The 17,055-nt window shown below is 41.0% G+C and overlaps 1 protein-coding gene across 1 annotated transcript in view; it reads right to left on the bottom strand.

The window, feature by feature from the left end:
- Positions 1-14,650, bottom strand: part of RNF219 (ring finger protein 219) — a 53,553-nt gene extending 38,903 nt beyond the window's left edge. Inside the window, exon 1 of the mRNA XM_006832019.1 lies at positions 14,533-14,650. Within this exon, the coding sequence (XP_006832082.1) occupies positions 14,533-14,604 (72 nt within the window). The 5' untranslated portion in view covers positions 14,605-14,650. The remainder of the gene's footprint in view (positions 1-14,532) is intronic.
- Positions 14,651-17,055: the final 2,405 nt, after the last annotated feature.

Genomic DNA, 17,055 nt, shown 5'->3' with positions numbered 1-17,055 from the left:
TGGTTGTTGTTAAACACTAATTTCCTTGCTCTATGGCTCTGTAAGTCCGGCTCAAAGGTGGGATTTCTGTCCTTGGATCTCGCGTCAGTCAAGAGGCGGAAGCGCAGCAGGTGCGACAGGGTTGTAATGAAACGCTTTGGGCTGCGCTTGTGGGTCTCTAAGTTGGTCGAGCCCGCCTCAAAGCCGAAATTTCTTTTTAGGCTCTATTTTTTCTTTAAAAGTCACCTGCTTCTGAAGCCCAGGCTTCAAGTCTTAAAATCCATTCAGGCAACATCCAACTATATGTACATTTGTGGGCTGAGCCACCCAGGTGTCTGAGTGCCTGGACACCAGATTCTTGCCTTGATGTCGGAACCCCTCTTCTGCCCTGCTGCTATGCATGGCTGGGTAGTCACTAAGTCTATGGCAATGGAGGCCCAGGCTCAAACTCCCAACCCCAGTCTCCCTCAACTCGATGAGTCTAGTCACTACATGTTGCCCAATGTGATCTAGGGTGCCACTGGAAAGTTATGTGCTCCAGGTGGCCTAGACCTGGCTTGGGTGTCCTGGAAACCTTTGGACTACACCGTCTCCTTCCTGGGCATGTTCTCACAGGTGAGATGGTCTTCCCTGGAGCTGGGAGCAACAGCAAGGCAGTCATCTGAGGCATCCTCAGTGAGAGCTAACTGGGCTGAACATCACATATCAGGTCCTGATCACTGCATCTGGGAGTCCATACCCATGGACACAGGTGTTAGCATAACATCCAAATCATATAATGTCCTATTTCACAGAAGGGATTGCGACACATATTTGTATATTCATTGTATGCCTTCCATCTTTTTAAGTCATAAAATCGTTTAAGAAAAAAAAGAAAAAAGGCAAACTAAATACCAGAAATATAATGCTGTTATTCTCCTCCAAGAGTCCTGGTGTGACACTGTAGGATAAGCACTCAACTGTAAAGTTGGCGGTTCAAATCACCAGACACTTCTCGGAAACCCTATTAAGGGTCACTATGAGTTTGAACCAACTTGACGGCACTTAACAACATCCTCCTCCTCCAAACACACACCATATTCCTAAAAGTACATAAACCCCATATGAAGATGCTCAGATCAAGCAGGAAGAATAATCTCCTTGGATTGGTTGGTATCTACTTTTAGAGCACTGACTTTATTTTTTTTTAAGTCATAAACTGATTTGAAAATAATAGCCAGTGCTCATGACACAAACCTGTGTACATTATTTAAGGTGATACAAAGTACTCTCCTACCTCCCACAGGCTTCCCCAATTAGAAGCACAATCTATATTTTCTGCTGGGGACAGCATTTGCAGACCCTGGGTTGATCAGTGGCAGCCCCATTAAACCACCTCTAAATATAATCAGTTTAACCCAGATGCTATCCTTCCTCCTGAAAGTATATAAGAATATTAAGAACAATGTAGCATTTTAGGTATAGATAAATGAAGCCAGGTGCCTGAGATCTTGCTCACAAACAAAAGTTTGCAAAGTGTACAGAGACAACTTGGCTCCTTTCAGGAACCTTGCTTTATGTTATGTATCCTTAAGAAACAGCACGATGCTACTCTAGATCATTTAAACCTAAAAGTTAATATATAACAGCTTGACTGAGCCTTTTTTTCTGTAAAAATAAAAATGTTAGATTGTTAAGAAAAACTATGAAAATATCTTAAAAGTTGTTCCTGTGAATCATTATGTCCTGTTTTGAATGATTAATCACATTTCAGTTCCATATCCTGTCTTAATCACATCCTCCCTGAATGAATTACATCCTTCCTTTGTAACAAATCCCTCCCTAAAAAAGAGACTAAAAGGCTGAGGTAAAGTGAGTTCTGCATGCAATGCTGTGCAATGCTGTGCAATGCTAGGCAATATGTTTGCAGATCTGTCTACCTGCCAGTTTGCATCATATCTGTGTCTTTTTTGTATATATTTCGTCTCTATCACTTTCGCCATCAGATCTCCCTTCTTCGTGACACCCACACTTCCTTGTCGAGGCGGGACCCCAACATAGGACCTCGACAATTTTCTATGTATTTGCTCCCACAAAAAGGTTAAGTATCTCCTCAATCTAAAAAGGAATTTGAGCAACTCAGTGTTATTAAACACCGAGTTTTTAAATGGTAGCACTAACTACCATTTACTAGGATGTGAAAATTAGGTGAGGAACAGGTTTCACACATGGTAGAAATGAAAGATTCTGCTCTATTGTTGTAAATGCTGTTGAGTTGGTCCAAACTCACACTGACCCTATATAGCGTTTCTGAGGAGTGGCTGATGGGTCTGAACTGCTGACCTTGCAGTTAACAGTCCAGTGCTTATCCTACCATATATCACCAGGATTGCATGTTAAATATGTGATTACATGTTAAATACAGGATTACATGTTAAATACCGGCTGAAAGCAAGAAGTGGGAAGGGACAGATTTAAGAAAAAATAAGAAAAGCAGGTATTCGGAAAGTTGAACTTTTACTAGGCACATACAAGAGTTTTCAAGTGAAAAAACTAGCAAGGTAGGGTCTAAAGTTATGAGATCCTATGAATAGGGAGAAGAGATGGAGAAGGCAAAGAGTTCCAGGACTAAGGTCTGTAGCTTTCTAATATGGAGCAGAGAAGAGGAAAGCCAGCAAAGGAAAATGAGAAGGAGGGCGGCGCCTATGATGTAGAGAAGAACATGATCTCAATGAAGCCATGAGAAGAATGCTTTTCAAGAGGGGCAAAATAGCCAGATATGTCAAATGCTGATAAGAGACAAAGTTTGATGAGAGCAAAGAAGTGACGATAGGATTTGACTGAAAGGAGGTTACTAAATTCTGTTACCACAAGCAGGGAGGGTTTCAGTGAATACTGGAGATGGGAACCTGACTGGAGGTTGGGCAATAATGGGAGGTGAAGAAGTAATGACCGAGATGACAATTCTTTCATGTCTGCTGTAAAGTGAGAGCTTGAAAAATGAGACCATGGTTCAGAATGCCAGTGGAAATGATACACTGAGACAAGGATGTTAATGATGGAAAAAGGAGGTTAGTAAATAGTCATCATAGGAATCCTGGTAATTAAGCAGTACCCTTGCTAGCCTAAAGGCTTACAGTTTGAACCCACTAGTCACTCTATGGGAGAATGATAAGGCAGTCTATTTCCATAAAGATTTGCAGTCTCAGAAACCCTATTAAGTTCTACTGTGTCCTACAGGATCCCTGTGAGTTGGAATCAACTCCACTGCAGTAGGTTTAATAGCTATAGATAGATAGTGGAGTCAATAGGGGAGTGGGATCCAGTGCATACGATTCTGGCTTAGACAAAAGGAAGGCAGAAGGTGTGGGAACAAATGCAGAAACTGGAGAATCCATTAATGGAAATTCATGTTCAAATTGTTTCTACTGCTTTTATGTTGTCATTAAATATGAGGTAAGATTGTCTACCGGCTGAAAGCAAGAAGTGGGAAAGGACACTGATTTAAGAAAAAATAAGACAAGCAGGTATTCGGAAAGTTGAACTTTTACTAGGCACAAACAAAAGTCTTCAAAAAGTTCATGGGAAAATGCAATTAAGAGATAATAGAATTTGCCTCAGAACTTTTGAAGCCCCTTCATATAACAAGAGTACTGATCATTACTGAATTCCTCTTTGAGGTCTGTGGTTTTGAATTCAAAGAAAGAACAATTAACATAGGTGTATATTTATCTTAGCAACATACAGCTGGTCAGATTTATACAGGAAATAGATGAGTAGCTAGTTTTAAAGAGAGTTGGGGTTCGCCCAAGGGAGGAAAAGTGAGACAAGGGAAGGATAATAATAAATGACCAGAGCTAATAGGGAAAAGTAGGACATGCATTGTAACAATGGCAGTAAAAAATGTGAGAGTCAACCAATGAGTCTGGATGAAACTGAAGTAATATTAGAGGGAGATGCTTAGGCAACATACTGACGGTGACAAAAGTACTTTCTCTAACATTTTGTGGTAGGGCCATCTTGTCTTGATATAGTTTTAATTAATCCCTACACTCATGTGTCACATGCCTTTAACATCATTCTATGTAGACAAGTTCCTAATTTTCCTCTGCATCCAGACTTTAGTAAGTAGGCTAATGTTGTTACGTGCCACCAAGTCGGTTCTGACTCATAGCAACCCTGTATAGGGTTTCTAAGGAGTGGCTGGTGAGCATGAACCACCGACCTTGTGGTTGCAGTCCTACACATTAATCCACAGCACCACACCAGTAAGAGGAGGTTTCAACAAACAAACCTGGGGTAAATCCCAGCACTACCACTTATTGATCTTTTTGACCTTGGGTAAGATATTGAATTATTCTGGCCATCAGTTTCCTCCTCTGACAATGGTGGCTTCATCTAAAGTACCCTTTTCATGTACATGTTATTTAAATTAAGATTAAAAAAATTAAAAGTATTTAGCACAGAGACTTCTTCATAGCAAATTCTTTAGAAGGGAAAATGTAACAATATTATCACTTCCACATGGAGATACTGCAGCTACCTGGACCATTTGTTGTTGTTAAATGCTGTGGAGTTAGTTCTGACTCATAGCAACCCTGTATAGAGTTTCTGAGGAGCAGCTGGAGGGCTGATCCGCTGCCTTTGTGGTTCACACTCCAGTGCCTATCCTACAGCGCCACACCAATATATCCCAAACCAAACTTGGCCTCCTCCACAAATCTGCTCCTCCTGCTGTACTCCTCCCTCCCATCAAAGTTAATGGTATTACTATACCACGTGAAGTAGAACAGTCAGAACTGTCTCCGACTCACCCTTTATATCTGTCACCAAATCCTGTCTTCTTACATCAAGCATAAAAAGCCAAAGATATTAAGTTGCACCAATATTACCTAACACTGAGAAAAAAAGAATGAAAAACACTGCCAAATTTAGGATGCTATCATTTTTTAAATGTTACCATATTTCAAACATGGTATAATGCAACATCTTAGAATAGTCAAAATACAATAAATACACTTCCAAATGTTCCCTTACTTTCTTTTCCAATCTTACCCCACTAGTGATCTATTGCAATGACCTCTTTCCAAGTTTCCATGCTTCCAAATGTTCACTTCCTGGTCTACCTTTCACACTGTTGCCAGAGCTAACTTCTTAAAACATATGTCATCAGTTTACACTGCTTGTTTGTAAAACGGCATTAGTCTTTCACTGCTCTTCTGCATAACAACAATATTTTAACCCCTACTCATAAATTTTAAAAACATATTCTGGTTCTTAAATAGTCATTTCCCTTAATCTGACTAAGTTTAGTCTTTAGCCAGGTCTGATGTACACTAAAAAGGATATGGGAGAGTTGTGTGTGTGTGTGTGGGGGGGGGGGGGGGGGGGGGGAGATACTCCCTCTCGGTCATACTCTTATCTCTTAGCTTGATACATCTTTCCATCTTCCCTAAACCATAAAAACCAAATTCTTCCCACTTTTTAAAATGCTTATCAAATGCTACCTTCTCTATAAGGCCTTCAATAATCCTTTTAAAAATAACCATGTCTCTGTGTTTCCCATTAAGGTGTTGCTGTTCTTGCTATGTGCTGTGAAGTTGGTTCTGACTCAGTGACCCTGTGCAGGGTTTCCCAGGCTATAAATCTTCACGGGAGCAGAAAGCCTCATCTTTCTTTTCTAGAGCAGCTCGTAGTTTCGAACTGCTGACCCTGAGGTTAGCAGCCTGATTCATAACCACTACACTACCAGAGCTCCTTCACTTTGCGTTAAGTGCCATCGAGTCAGTTCCAACCCATAAGCGGCCCTGTATAGCATTTCCAAGGAGTGGGTGGTGATATTGAAGCTCTGACTGAGTTTGCAGTCCAGCGCATTAGCCTGTAGTGTCATACCAGGACACCAAGTTACAACAACCCTATATTACAGAGTAGAATTACCCCATTAGGATTTCCTAGGCTACAAACTTTATGGTGTGGTGCTAGAGGATACCATTAATGGGCTGGACCGCAAGTGTGAACCACAAGGTCAGCAGTTTGAACCCACTAGCTACTCCTCGGAAACCCTATATGGGCTCACTATGAGTAAGAATCTACTCAACAGCACTTAACAATAACAACAACCTTTAAAAGGCATAGACTGACAGGTCTTTTCTCCGACAGCCTGCTTGAGGGTTCAAACATCTGACCTTTTGGGTACAACTGCCTTACAGAGAATCTAGCACTCTTCCCTCAATTCATGTTCATGCATGATCCTCTACTAAAGTCCTCTAGCACATAAAAACAAAACAGATTATTTTCTTTAATAAAATTTTCCCAGGACACAGAAATAGTCATAATTTGCTTCAGTTATTAGGCTTTATATTCAATTTACTCTCATATTAGATCTGTGGCATCCAGTACTCTTAGAGACAATCAGAAATGTCTACAGATATTGCCAAACATTCCTGGGGCAACAAAGCCCCCACCTACTTAAGAACCAGTGGTAAAGGATATTTAAATGAATCCTCCTAACAAGTCAGTGGGATGGTAGTATCAATTTTACTTTCATTTGAGGAAACAGATTCATACAAATAATGGTATAAACTATAAGTGCAGAGGCAGCACTTGTATTCAATGTGATTCAACTACAAATCAAGAGAAACCAGAGGCTGAGATGGGCAAATGTTATAGATAAGGGCAGATGGAAGCAGGGGAGGAAAGACTAGATCAACATTTCAGTTGGCATTCTATCAATTCCTGGAGCCTTGTTTTCTGTTAATATCTTCAGTACAGCTTGGCCTTCTTCTTTCAATACCACTGGTTCTTGGCCTTATGCTACCTCTCGAAATGCTGAACGTTATATAATTTTTTTTTGGTATACTGATTCTGTGTATTCCTTCGTCTTTTTCCTCCCCTCCTTTCCATCTACTTTTGACGCTATCTCCATTGTTCAATATTCTGTCCAGATTTTTTCATTACTGAAAGTTGAGATTTGAATTTTTTCTTCAGTTCTTTCAGCTTGAGAAACGCTTGCGCATGTTCTTCCTCTCTAGTTTTCTAACTCTGAACATTTCACTGTAATACTTGACTTTGCCTTTTAGAGCTGCCCTTTGAAATTTTCTGTTCAGTTGTTTTACTTCATAATTTCTTCCATTTGCTCTAGCTACTCCATGTTCAATAACAAGTTTCAGAGTTTCTTCTGATACCAAATTGTCTTTTCTTTCTTCCCTGTTTTTTTTTTAAATGACCTTTTACTTTTTTCTTGTATGATGTATTTGATATCATCCCACAACGCCTATGGTTCTCTTCAGTTATTAGTATCTAATATATCAAATCTGTTCTTGAGATGGTCTCTAAATTCAGGTGGGATATATGCAAGGTTAAGGAGTCCTGGCAGCATAATGGATTAACCATAAAGTCAGCAGTCCAAATCTACCAGTAGTTCCGAGGGAGAAAGATGAGGCTTACTATTCCTGTAAAGATCTGTAGCCTTGGAAACCCTGTACAGGGTCATTATGAGTTGGAATTCACTCCAGACATGAAATTACCACCACTACCCTACTCAAAGGACTCCTGGTGTAGTGCTGTGGATAAATGCACTAGACTGCAAAGTCCTTTGAACTGCAAGGTCAGCAGTTCAAGCTCACCAGCTGCTCCTCAAAAACCCTATATAGGGTCGCTATGGGTTGGAATTGACTCCACGGCACATAACAACAAGTATACTCAAGGTTGTATTTCAGATTTCATTAACTTGTTTGAAGTTTCTTCAGCTTCAGCCTGAGGTTGCATATAACCAACCTCAGCTGGCCCCTGACCTTGTTTTGGCTGATGTTATTCAGCTTTTCCATCATTTCTTTCCACAGACACAGTCAATTTGATTCTTGAGTATTCCATCTTGTGATGTCCATATTTATAGTCACTATGTTGAAAAAAGGTATTTGTAATGAGTGCCTACTCTGGTTCTTAAGTCATTGATTTTGCAATCTCTAGTGTGATTTCTATCACCAAGGCCATAATTTCCAACTACCGTTTCTCCCTCTTGTTTCCAAGATGTGCATTCCAATCATCAATAATAATCAATGCATTGTATGGTTGATCAATTTCAGACTGAAGAAGCTTGTAGTATTCTTCAATTTCTTCAGATTGGCTTCGGTAGTGAGTAAATTTGAATATTGGTCTTCCTTGTAGGTGTGTGTATGTATATATATATATATATAAAAAGCTCTGGTAGCATAGTGGTTACGAATTGGGCTGCAAACTGCAAGGTCAGCAGTTCGAAACTACCAGCCGCTCCGCGGGAGAAAGAGGAGGCTTTCTGCTCCCATAAAGATTTACAGCCTCGGAAACCCTGTTCAGGGCCGCTATGGGTCGGAACCGACTCGACGGCACTTAACAATAACATATATATATACATATATGTATATACCTATCACAGACAGCATAATATTTCAAGATAAAGCTTAAAATATTCTTGACTATGTAAGAATGCAACACCATTCTTCTTCAAACTGTCACTCCTGGCACAGTAAACCATGACTGTCCAAATCAAAATGGACAATCCCAGTCCATCAGTCCATTTCAGCTCACTTATATCAAGGATGTCATTCTTTACGCATTCCATTTCATTTTTGAAAACTTGTAATTTTCCTAGATTCATACTTTGCACATTACACATTCCAGTTATCAATCGATGTTTGCAGTTCTTTCTACTATTCATTTTGTGTCATATCCCAACAGCAAATGAAGGTCCCAAAAGATTTCCTTCATCCCGTCACTAAGGTCAACTTAAATTGAGGAGACAGTTCTTCAGCTGTATTTAAGTGTCTTCCAAACCTGAGGTGTTCATTTCCCGACATTATATTAGACAATGTTTCACTTTTATTCATAAGGTTTTCAAGGTCCAATGGTGCCACTGTTGTTGTTAAGTGTTGTCGAGTTGATTCTGACTCACATCGACCCAGTGCAGGGTTTCTAAGAAGCAGCAGGTAGATATGAAATGCCAGGCTTGTGGTTCGCAGAACAATGCTGATCCTACAGTGTCAGATCAGGAGTCTGATGGTGCCATTAGGTGTGTTCAAATCACTAACCTATCAGTTAGTAGTCAAGTGCAAACTGATCATAGACAACATGCAAGCCTTCACTGATGGATAGGTGGTAGCTGCAAGTAAGATGCACTGGCTGAGGAATGAACATTTACTCTCACATAAAAGGTGTTAATTAGACAACTGAACCACCTTTTTAATATCTGTAAGTCTAGGTTCCCACCCGTGTAGGTAAGAGGAAGGGTAATACGTCTCCCCTCTCCTACCATCATCTGATCAAGAATGCTTTATAATAATGCTTCACAAATAGCATCTTATTTGTGAAATCTGTCAGCTATTGTATATAAGCAACTTGTAAAAAGAAACAAACTTGTACTCCATGTAGGTTTTATTAAAAAAAATAATAAAATTCTGCAACAATTATGTACAAGGCTGGCCTTAAACTCAATCTTGGGGAATGAGAGGCAATCAAAACTCAAGGGTGGGCACAGTATAGTGAAAGGATCACTTGTTCGTTAATAAGCAGTCACCAACGCATATCAATTTATAAATTCTGTCAACATGGAGCTGCCTTGAAGTTGCATAAGGTTTTGTCCTAATCCCCATCTTCTACATTTCTAACCAACAATACGGAGCAAAAACATTGTTTTGATAGTGGGCAATAGTCCAGTATATTACTGGACACTAAAGGGCTGTGGACCACCATATTGTGAGGAAGCTGATTTTATTTCTAGTTATTTCAGCCAGAAAACTTGTCCTGTTTTTCAAAAAAATCCTAGTACTCTGGAGCAACACAAAACTTGATTTCTTTCCAATGAAACGTATAAGTATTTAAAGATTTACCATCATGTCTATTTATTCCAATACGATTCCATAACAATTATATTCCAAAATCAATTTCAATTCCTTCCAAACTCTTTCAAAATACTCTAATTTATTCATATTTATGAAGCATGGTACCCAGTGTAGTGAGAGGATGACTTGCTGGCCAATCAATAACCCCCAATGGATACTGAATAATAACTGGTCTCATACTCAAGTGAGGAATAATGGAATATGATACAATAGTGTTAAACAGCATTTAAAGTCTAGTTGACTAGTAATTCTCTTGAGAATCCCTTAACCTTTTCAGAAAACTGTGGGCCACCTGGTGTGGTGCTGAGGGTTAATGCGCCAGAACTGCAAGAGTCGGTGGTTCAAGCTCACCAGCTACTCCTTGGAAACCCTATGGGTTTCGCTATGGGTCAGAATCGACTTGACGGCACTTAACAACAACAATAACATAACAAAACACACATTCAGTCAATAAATGTATACATGCCACAATACTTTGGTCTTACAGCTTGGTTTCTAATTGTAGAGATAACCCCCTAAAACTATCTAGAAATAAATTTACATGTTGCTTAATAGGTAACCTGGGCTAGATCATGCCAACATTTTGATTTGGTGGCCCACCAGTCCAAGAGATAGAAAAAAAGTTAAGGAGGAATAGGCAAGAAGACATGTTACATATAAATCATTCTGCAGGACAAGTACTTAATAATGCAAAATGTCCAAACTTTTCAATTTTAAGTACATTAATATTCAAAAGACAATGTATTGGCCATGTGCACACTTGATTCAATCCCTTAGTTCTTTCTCCTAACTTATCTATTTTAGTTCTTCAATTTAAGGTCCAGGTACTTTAAGATAAATGTTTCCTCCCTGCCCAGCACTCTTTCAAAATAATATGTATGTATGTCTGTATACACACACACACATACATACATACATACATATACTTTTTTTTTACAGTGATCTTTCAGGGACAACAGTCCCTAATTCTGTTGAACAGCCCAAAGGAAAGATGCTGATGGTGAGATTTAGGGAAAATGATGAGGGCAACTCAAAAATAATTATCTAAAAGAGGGCTAGGCAGGAAGGATCTTCAAGCTGACCTTCAATGATACCACACAGGTGGCCAAAGATGTGTCTTAGGGAGGTGAGAAGTGACACTAGGGGCATGGTGTGAAATCTAGGCCATGTTTCTGTTGTTGTGGTTAAGAGCCGCTGAGTTTGTTCTGACTCACACAGACCCTGTACAGGGTTTCCAAGGAGCAGCTGGTGGATTTGAACTGCAAAACTTGTGGTTAACAGCCTACTGCTTATCCTACATAACACCAGGACTCCATGTTGTTTCTAGTATGTCACAAATGTGGGGTGGGGTAGGGTAAGGGGGGAGAAGCTATAGGGGGGTGGGGGGCACCACAAGCAAATCCTATTTTCTTAAGCAGTGAGCTGCTGACTGCAACATCAGCAGTTCAAACTTACCAGTTGCTCTGAGGTAGAAAGATGTGATGGTCTGCTCCTTAAAGATTTACAGTATAGGCCATAGGCTATGAGTTGGAATCAACTTGATGGCATTATGTTTGTTCTTGTATACAAAAGGTACTAGTTATACGAAATGGAACCAGGTGATAATCCTGGAGGCATTATGGCAGTTTCCAGAACAGCTCTTACTATTTGGAGGGTACATCTTCATTTGGAAGTGTTCTAGCCTCATAAAGGAGTTCTGGCATGGTGCTATAGCATAAGCACTGGACTATTAACCACATGATCGGCGGTTCAAACTCACCAACTGCTCCTTGGAAACCTTATACAGGGTCACTATGAGTTGAAAACCACTTGACGGCTCGTAACAAGCCTCATACAGGATATAAGAAAAGAATGTGGCCTAGACAAATGAGTTTTTCTTAGTTTGAGCACCTGCTTCAGTGTCCATTGTTGTTGTTAGGTGTTGCAGTCAGTGTCTGTTCTAATTCATGTTTTGGTTGCTGTTAATTGCCAGGGAATCAGTTCCGACTCATAGTGACCCTGTATATGAGTTTCTGAGGAATAGCTGGTAAGTTTGAACGGCCGATGTGGTTCGCAGTCCAGTGCTGATCCTAGAGCGCCACACCAGGAGACTGATAGATAATTATTATATGCTAGACTTTCTGCTAAGTACTACTACATAAGAGTGATTCTCCCAACAGAGAATGAGAGAGTTGATATTTACATTCTCATGTTACAAAGAGGAAAACTGAAACTCAGAGAAGCTGAGTAACTTGTACACTGTCATATAACTGGGAAGTGGTGAAGCCTAGATTAAAACCTAGAACCCAAGCAGTCTGAATGTAGAGTTGAGGTCCTCAGTCACCATACATTTTGGTACCCTTGTTGTTGTTGTTAAGTGCCGTGGCGTGGCGTCAGTTCCAACTTATAGTGACCCTGTATAGGGTTTCCTAGGAGTGGCTGGTGGGTTTGACCTTGTGGCTCGCAGTCCAGTGCTGACCCTACAGCACCACACCAAGAACTCCACCTTTGTTGTTGCTGTTGTTTCCAACTCACAGCAACCCCGTATAGGGTTTCCGAAGAGTGGCTGGTGAGTCTGAACTGCCAATCCCCCTAGTAGCAGAAAACCACTCAGTAAGAGAAAGATGAGGCTCTCTGCTCATTTAAAGATTTACAATCTCAGAAATTGTATACAAGGTTACTAGGAGTTGGGCTCATACAGCAAGCAGCAGCAGCACACACACACACACAAATGCCTGTTTACAAATTTGCACTCATTTTACTATTATTTTGCTATTTTTTTGGAAATGAAACTAATCAGTATGGAAAAAGACACCAAAACTGTTTGCAAGTGAAAGAGATCAAATAAGTGTTTTAGAAAGTAATCTACTAAAGACAGAAATAAATTCAACCACTACAGATTCTAAGCCTTAATTTCCTTAAAATCTGTTCTATCTCACACCATTGGTGCGAGGAGAAAATGAAATAATTAAATGTACACAAAGGCATCTGTCAATCACTATAATCTCTTGTTGTTGTTAAGTGCTGTAGAGTCGGTTCCGACCCATAGCGACCCTGTACAGGGTTTCTGAGGCTGTAAATCTTTACAGGAGCAGAAAGTCTCATCTTTCTCCTGCGGAATGGCTGGTAGTTTCTCTTCAGATTATATAATCTATTAAATATCATTTATGTTAAATCCAAAAGTACAGGTTTGGGAAATCAGACAAAAAAGTACTTATTTTCAACATAATGGTTAAAAAAAAAGAAAGGAAAGAGTATTTACTAATGCAAACCAGATATTATGTATACAACTAAGGACAGGGAAAATTATTTCCCAAGGATATTTTTAATCATCCTTCATAGCTAGCTTTGAATGAAATTAACTCAGAATTTAACATATACTACTGAGATTTTCTGCTCCTGGTTCCTTATACAGGGTCCATATGGGTCAGAACCCACTTGATGGCAACTAACAACAACTGAGACTTTACTGTTGGTAGTCAAATGTAGAGAACTGCTGCTAATGGAAACATCATCTTCCGTCCCCCAAGCCATAGATGTAGCCAGTGGTAGCAAATGCCCAGGGAAGCACCACCCTCCAGGAGGTCTTCCTTGATCTCTCCAGTCAGAACTGATGAAGCCACCCCCTAAATGTTCTCACAGCGCATTGGCTATGTTGTTGGCATTTCATTCTGAGTGGGATCAGAGTTCACAGTTGTTGTTTCCAAGCATGACTTCTTACTACTTCTTGAACTCAGTATTCAGTTCCTCCCCCACCCTCCCTCCCTTCCCCACCACCTATGGTAGTGGTTGGGTCTCAAGCGTTGGCTCAGTCAAATCCGTATTATTCAATTCTAAGCCTCCAGCTGTAGTTTCACTGTCTGTACTTGGGGCAAACAGAGACACATCACAAATTTTAAAACAAAGCAGGGTGGAACAACCAGTTTGTGTAATGTGTCTTCTCCCTTCTTGTCTAGGTGATAAAGAAATGCTCTTCAAGAAACCGAATGGGTGACACAGATGGAAATGAAAGCCAGAAGGGGGAACGCATTAACATTCAAAACTCAGTTTCTAATTCAAAAGTACTTTCTCCCCCTCGGTTCCCAAACGCATTTAGGTACCTAGGCCACTACAATGAGAGTGTATTCTATCTCCAGACCCGTAGGTTTTAAAGAGCCACACCCCGTATTCTAAACACCATTCAGGGCCAATTTTCTTTTACACATTTTGAGCCCAAACCCAGAGCAAAGGCTCTCGGAAATGGAGATGATTTCCCAATTTCTATTGTAGGCCCAAGAACATCAACAGTCTGGCTGGACAGGGAGCTAAGAAACAGTAGGACAAGGCTCCGGACACTGCGCTCTAGGGTCAGCTTCACTACACACACACCACCCTGGGATGCACAGGGGGTAAAATGTTGTTGCTATTCGTTTCGGACAGGCGTCCAGGCGCCACGCCGGCCCGCGGGAGGCCGCTAGCCGCGGTGCAGCCCTCGCCGCCCTCGGTTCACACCCCGAGCCTCTGTCATCCTAAAGGTGCCCAGATGAGCCCATTCATCACAGCACACTCTCGCTGTCCCCAGGAATGCGGCCTCCCATCGCCTGCAGAGAAAGCGGGTTCTCGTATTCTCCCTTCTCTGCGCCTCACGCCCCTTCCCACCCCGCCGGGAGACCGTCCTCAGCCCCGAGGACGACTTCGCACCCTACTCCAGTTTGCTGCGGTGTCCCGAAACACCCATTACCTTCCCCAAGCAAATATGGCACGTGATGGGCAGCGTTAGCGACAATGTAACGTTCTGCACGGTCTGAGCCATGGCAGCGTTCAGAATCCCGCCAACACGGAAGTCCCGCCGACCGCGGCTCCTCGCAGCATTTAGGGCCGCGTGAGGCTGGCTACGGCGGCGCGGTAGGGACATAGTTCGCCAGGGAGAGGTAACGAAAACGCGCTTTTTAAAATCTCCGTGGCTAAGGGTTTACCCTTCTTTTTAAAAAAACAAACAACTTTCCTGATTCCGAAACTGCAGGGGGCCTGAGAATGAGAAGGAAGGTGGTTTCCTGAAGGCATTGAGGGTCTTGAAAATTTAAAGGAAAGAGTAATATGAATGGAGGGAAGAGAAGACACGGAAAGCAATTTTAAATCCCAAATCTTTTCCTGAAAGGCGTCGGGGATACTTGATTGCCTAAAGATTAAGTCCCACACAGTCTTTGTAAACACATGGAATCGTAAAATCCTGAAGAGGAAAGACGTTAGATTTCTCATTGAATTTTTCGGAACAACTTTCCGCCTCTTAACGCTCTTTTTCTTAAATGATCCCATCTACTTCGAAAGGGCACGGGCAGTTTTATCCTTTTTACCTGCTACCTAACATTTAGCCGCAGGTTTTCTCGTTGGCTCTTTTGTGCTTTCTACATAAAGGAGACCAGGTAGGAGCCACAGCCGCTTATTTACACCCATATGTGAGAAAACCCCGCAAATGGTACGCGCTACATCAACTCCCACGAAAGCTCTTGCACAATGCGTTTTAACGTCTTCATTTCAGGGTGCCTGGTTGGACATGGCAATAGGCTGTGGAACTCAAAAGGGAAATGTGTGAAGTTATAAATTTGCATTTCCTAGCCAGTGAAAGAAAAACTCTCAAAGTTTCTAACAGTCTTAAATATGTCAGACTTGGAATTTAGCTGCAACTTGCTTTTTAAGTGAGGAAGAGCTGATGTGATAAATTCCTGCCAGCCCTAAACAGTTTTAAGAGTTGGAAGAATTAGAAACAAAGTCAGTGGAAAGAAAGGCAATATAATGATCAGAAGAAGCCTCAAGTTTAAGAGCATGGTGTCCTGGAACCAAATTGCTAGGGTAGGATTCTTGCTCCAACAGTTTACTACCTCTGTGGCTTCAGGCAAATTAATAACTAACCTCTAAGTGCCTTATCTTCAAGGATCCCTGGTGGCGAAGTGGTTAAAGAGCTCAGCCAGCAGCTTCATGGTGAAATTGTCAACTGCCATAGTCAATTTCAACTTACAGTGACCTTATAGGGAGAGTAGAACAGTTCCATAGGGTTTCCAAGGCTGTAAATCTGTATAAAAGCAGACTGCCTCATCTTTCTCCTATGTAGCAGATGGTGAGTTCAAACCGCCCACCATTTGGTAAGTAGCCCAGTGCTTAACCAGCTGTTCTACTAGAGCTGCCTTAGAAATCCTAAGGGGCAATTCTAGTTGTCCTACCAGGTCGGTGTGATTCTGAATCAATGCAATGACATGGGTTGGCCTTAGCTTAGCTTCTTCATGTTTTGTTTTTATTAAGGATCAATGAGATCAATGTAGGTATACTATCATGTCTACTAAAGAATTACATAGTACTAATGAGAGTGCATATCATTTCAAAAGAAGCACAAATTCCGTTCAAAATTGGCTCACCATTGACAGCAAAATTTCTTTTCAAACATCTCCGGATCACTTCCTTTCCTAGAAATTGGAGCGCGTTATGTGCTTGGAAATGGGGAACTGTGAAAAATTGTTAGGTTGATTCTCTGCTTAATTGCCACTTCTTTAAAATGCCAGGTATAAAAATCATCTTGTTCGGTTACTTTCTGGTTGTTAAAAGGCAAAGCCATATTTATATGAGGTCTGGGATTTATGTTTTGCTAATGCACCTTCCATGTTCCTGGCTATAGACACTCAGACTTCGTCACTCACTACTTTGCTAGTTTTGCTTTGACACCCCCCCACCCCCTGTGTTCTTCCCTGCTTCCACCTTGCCTTGGTTTATACCTAAACTGGTATTTTAGGATTAGTCATTCACAACATGAGTGGGGTACAAAAATGAAAATACTCTGCTTTTCGCATCCACCCTACAAACAGTGCAGCAGGAAGACATGTTGAAGACTTTTTTTAAAAATTTCTTACTGGGGCAAGTTTATTTTTTATAAACCATGTGGCTATTCATGTCAATACCTAGTCACAAAAATAATTTGTTTACATCTTAACCTGCATTTAAGTAGAATGCGAAAACCTAGGCTATTTTCAACATGTCTTTCCACATTTGTTATCATTATCATTCAAGTATCCCACAATAATTTCTTTTAGAAGGATCTGCATGAGATGGAAGTTAAAGATATCCCGAATGTCCAGCTTTTCTAAATTGCTATGTTGTTTAGTGCTGTTGAGTTAATTCTGAGTCTTGTTGTTGTTGTCAGGTGCCATCGAGTCGGAACCGACTCATAGCGACCCCATGCACAGCAGAACGAAACAATGCTCGATCCTGGGCCAAC

This window comes from Chrysochloris asiatica, unplaced genomic scaffold, assembly GCF_000296735.1.
Source record: "Chrysochloris asiatica unplaced genomic scaffold, ChrAsi1.0 scaffold00005, whole genome shotgun sequence".
NCBI classification, from domain to species: domain Eukaryota; kingdom Metazoa; phylum Chordata; class Mammalia; order Afrosoricida; family Chrysochloridae; genus Chrysochloris; species Chrysochloris asiatica.
This window is presented reverse-complemented; position numbering and strand designations above follow the sequence as displayed.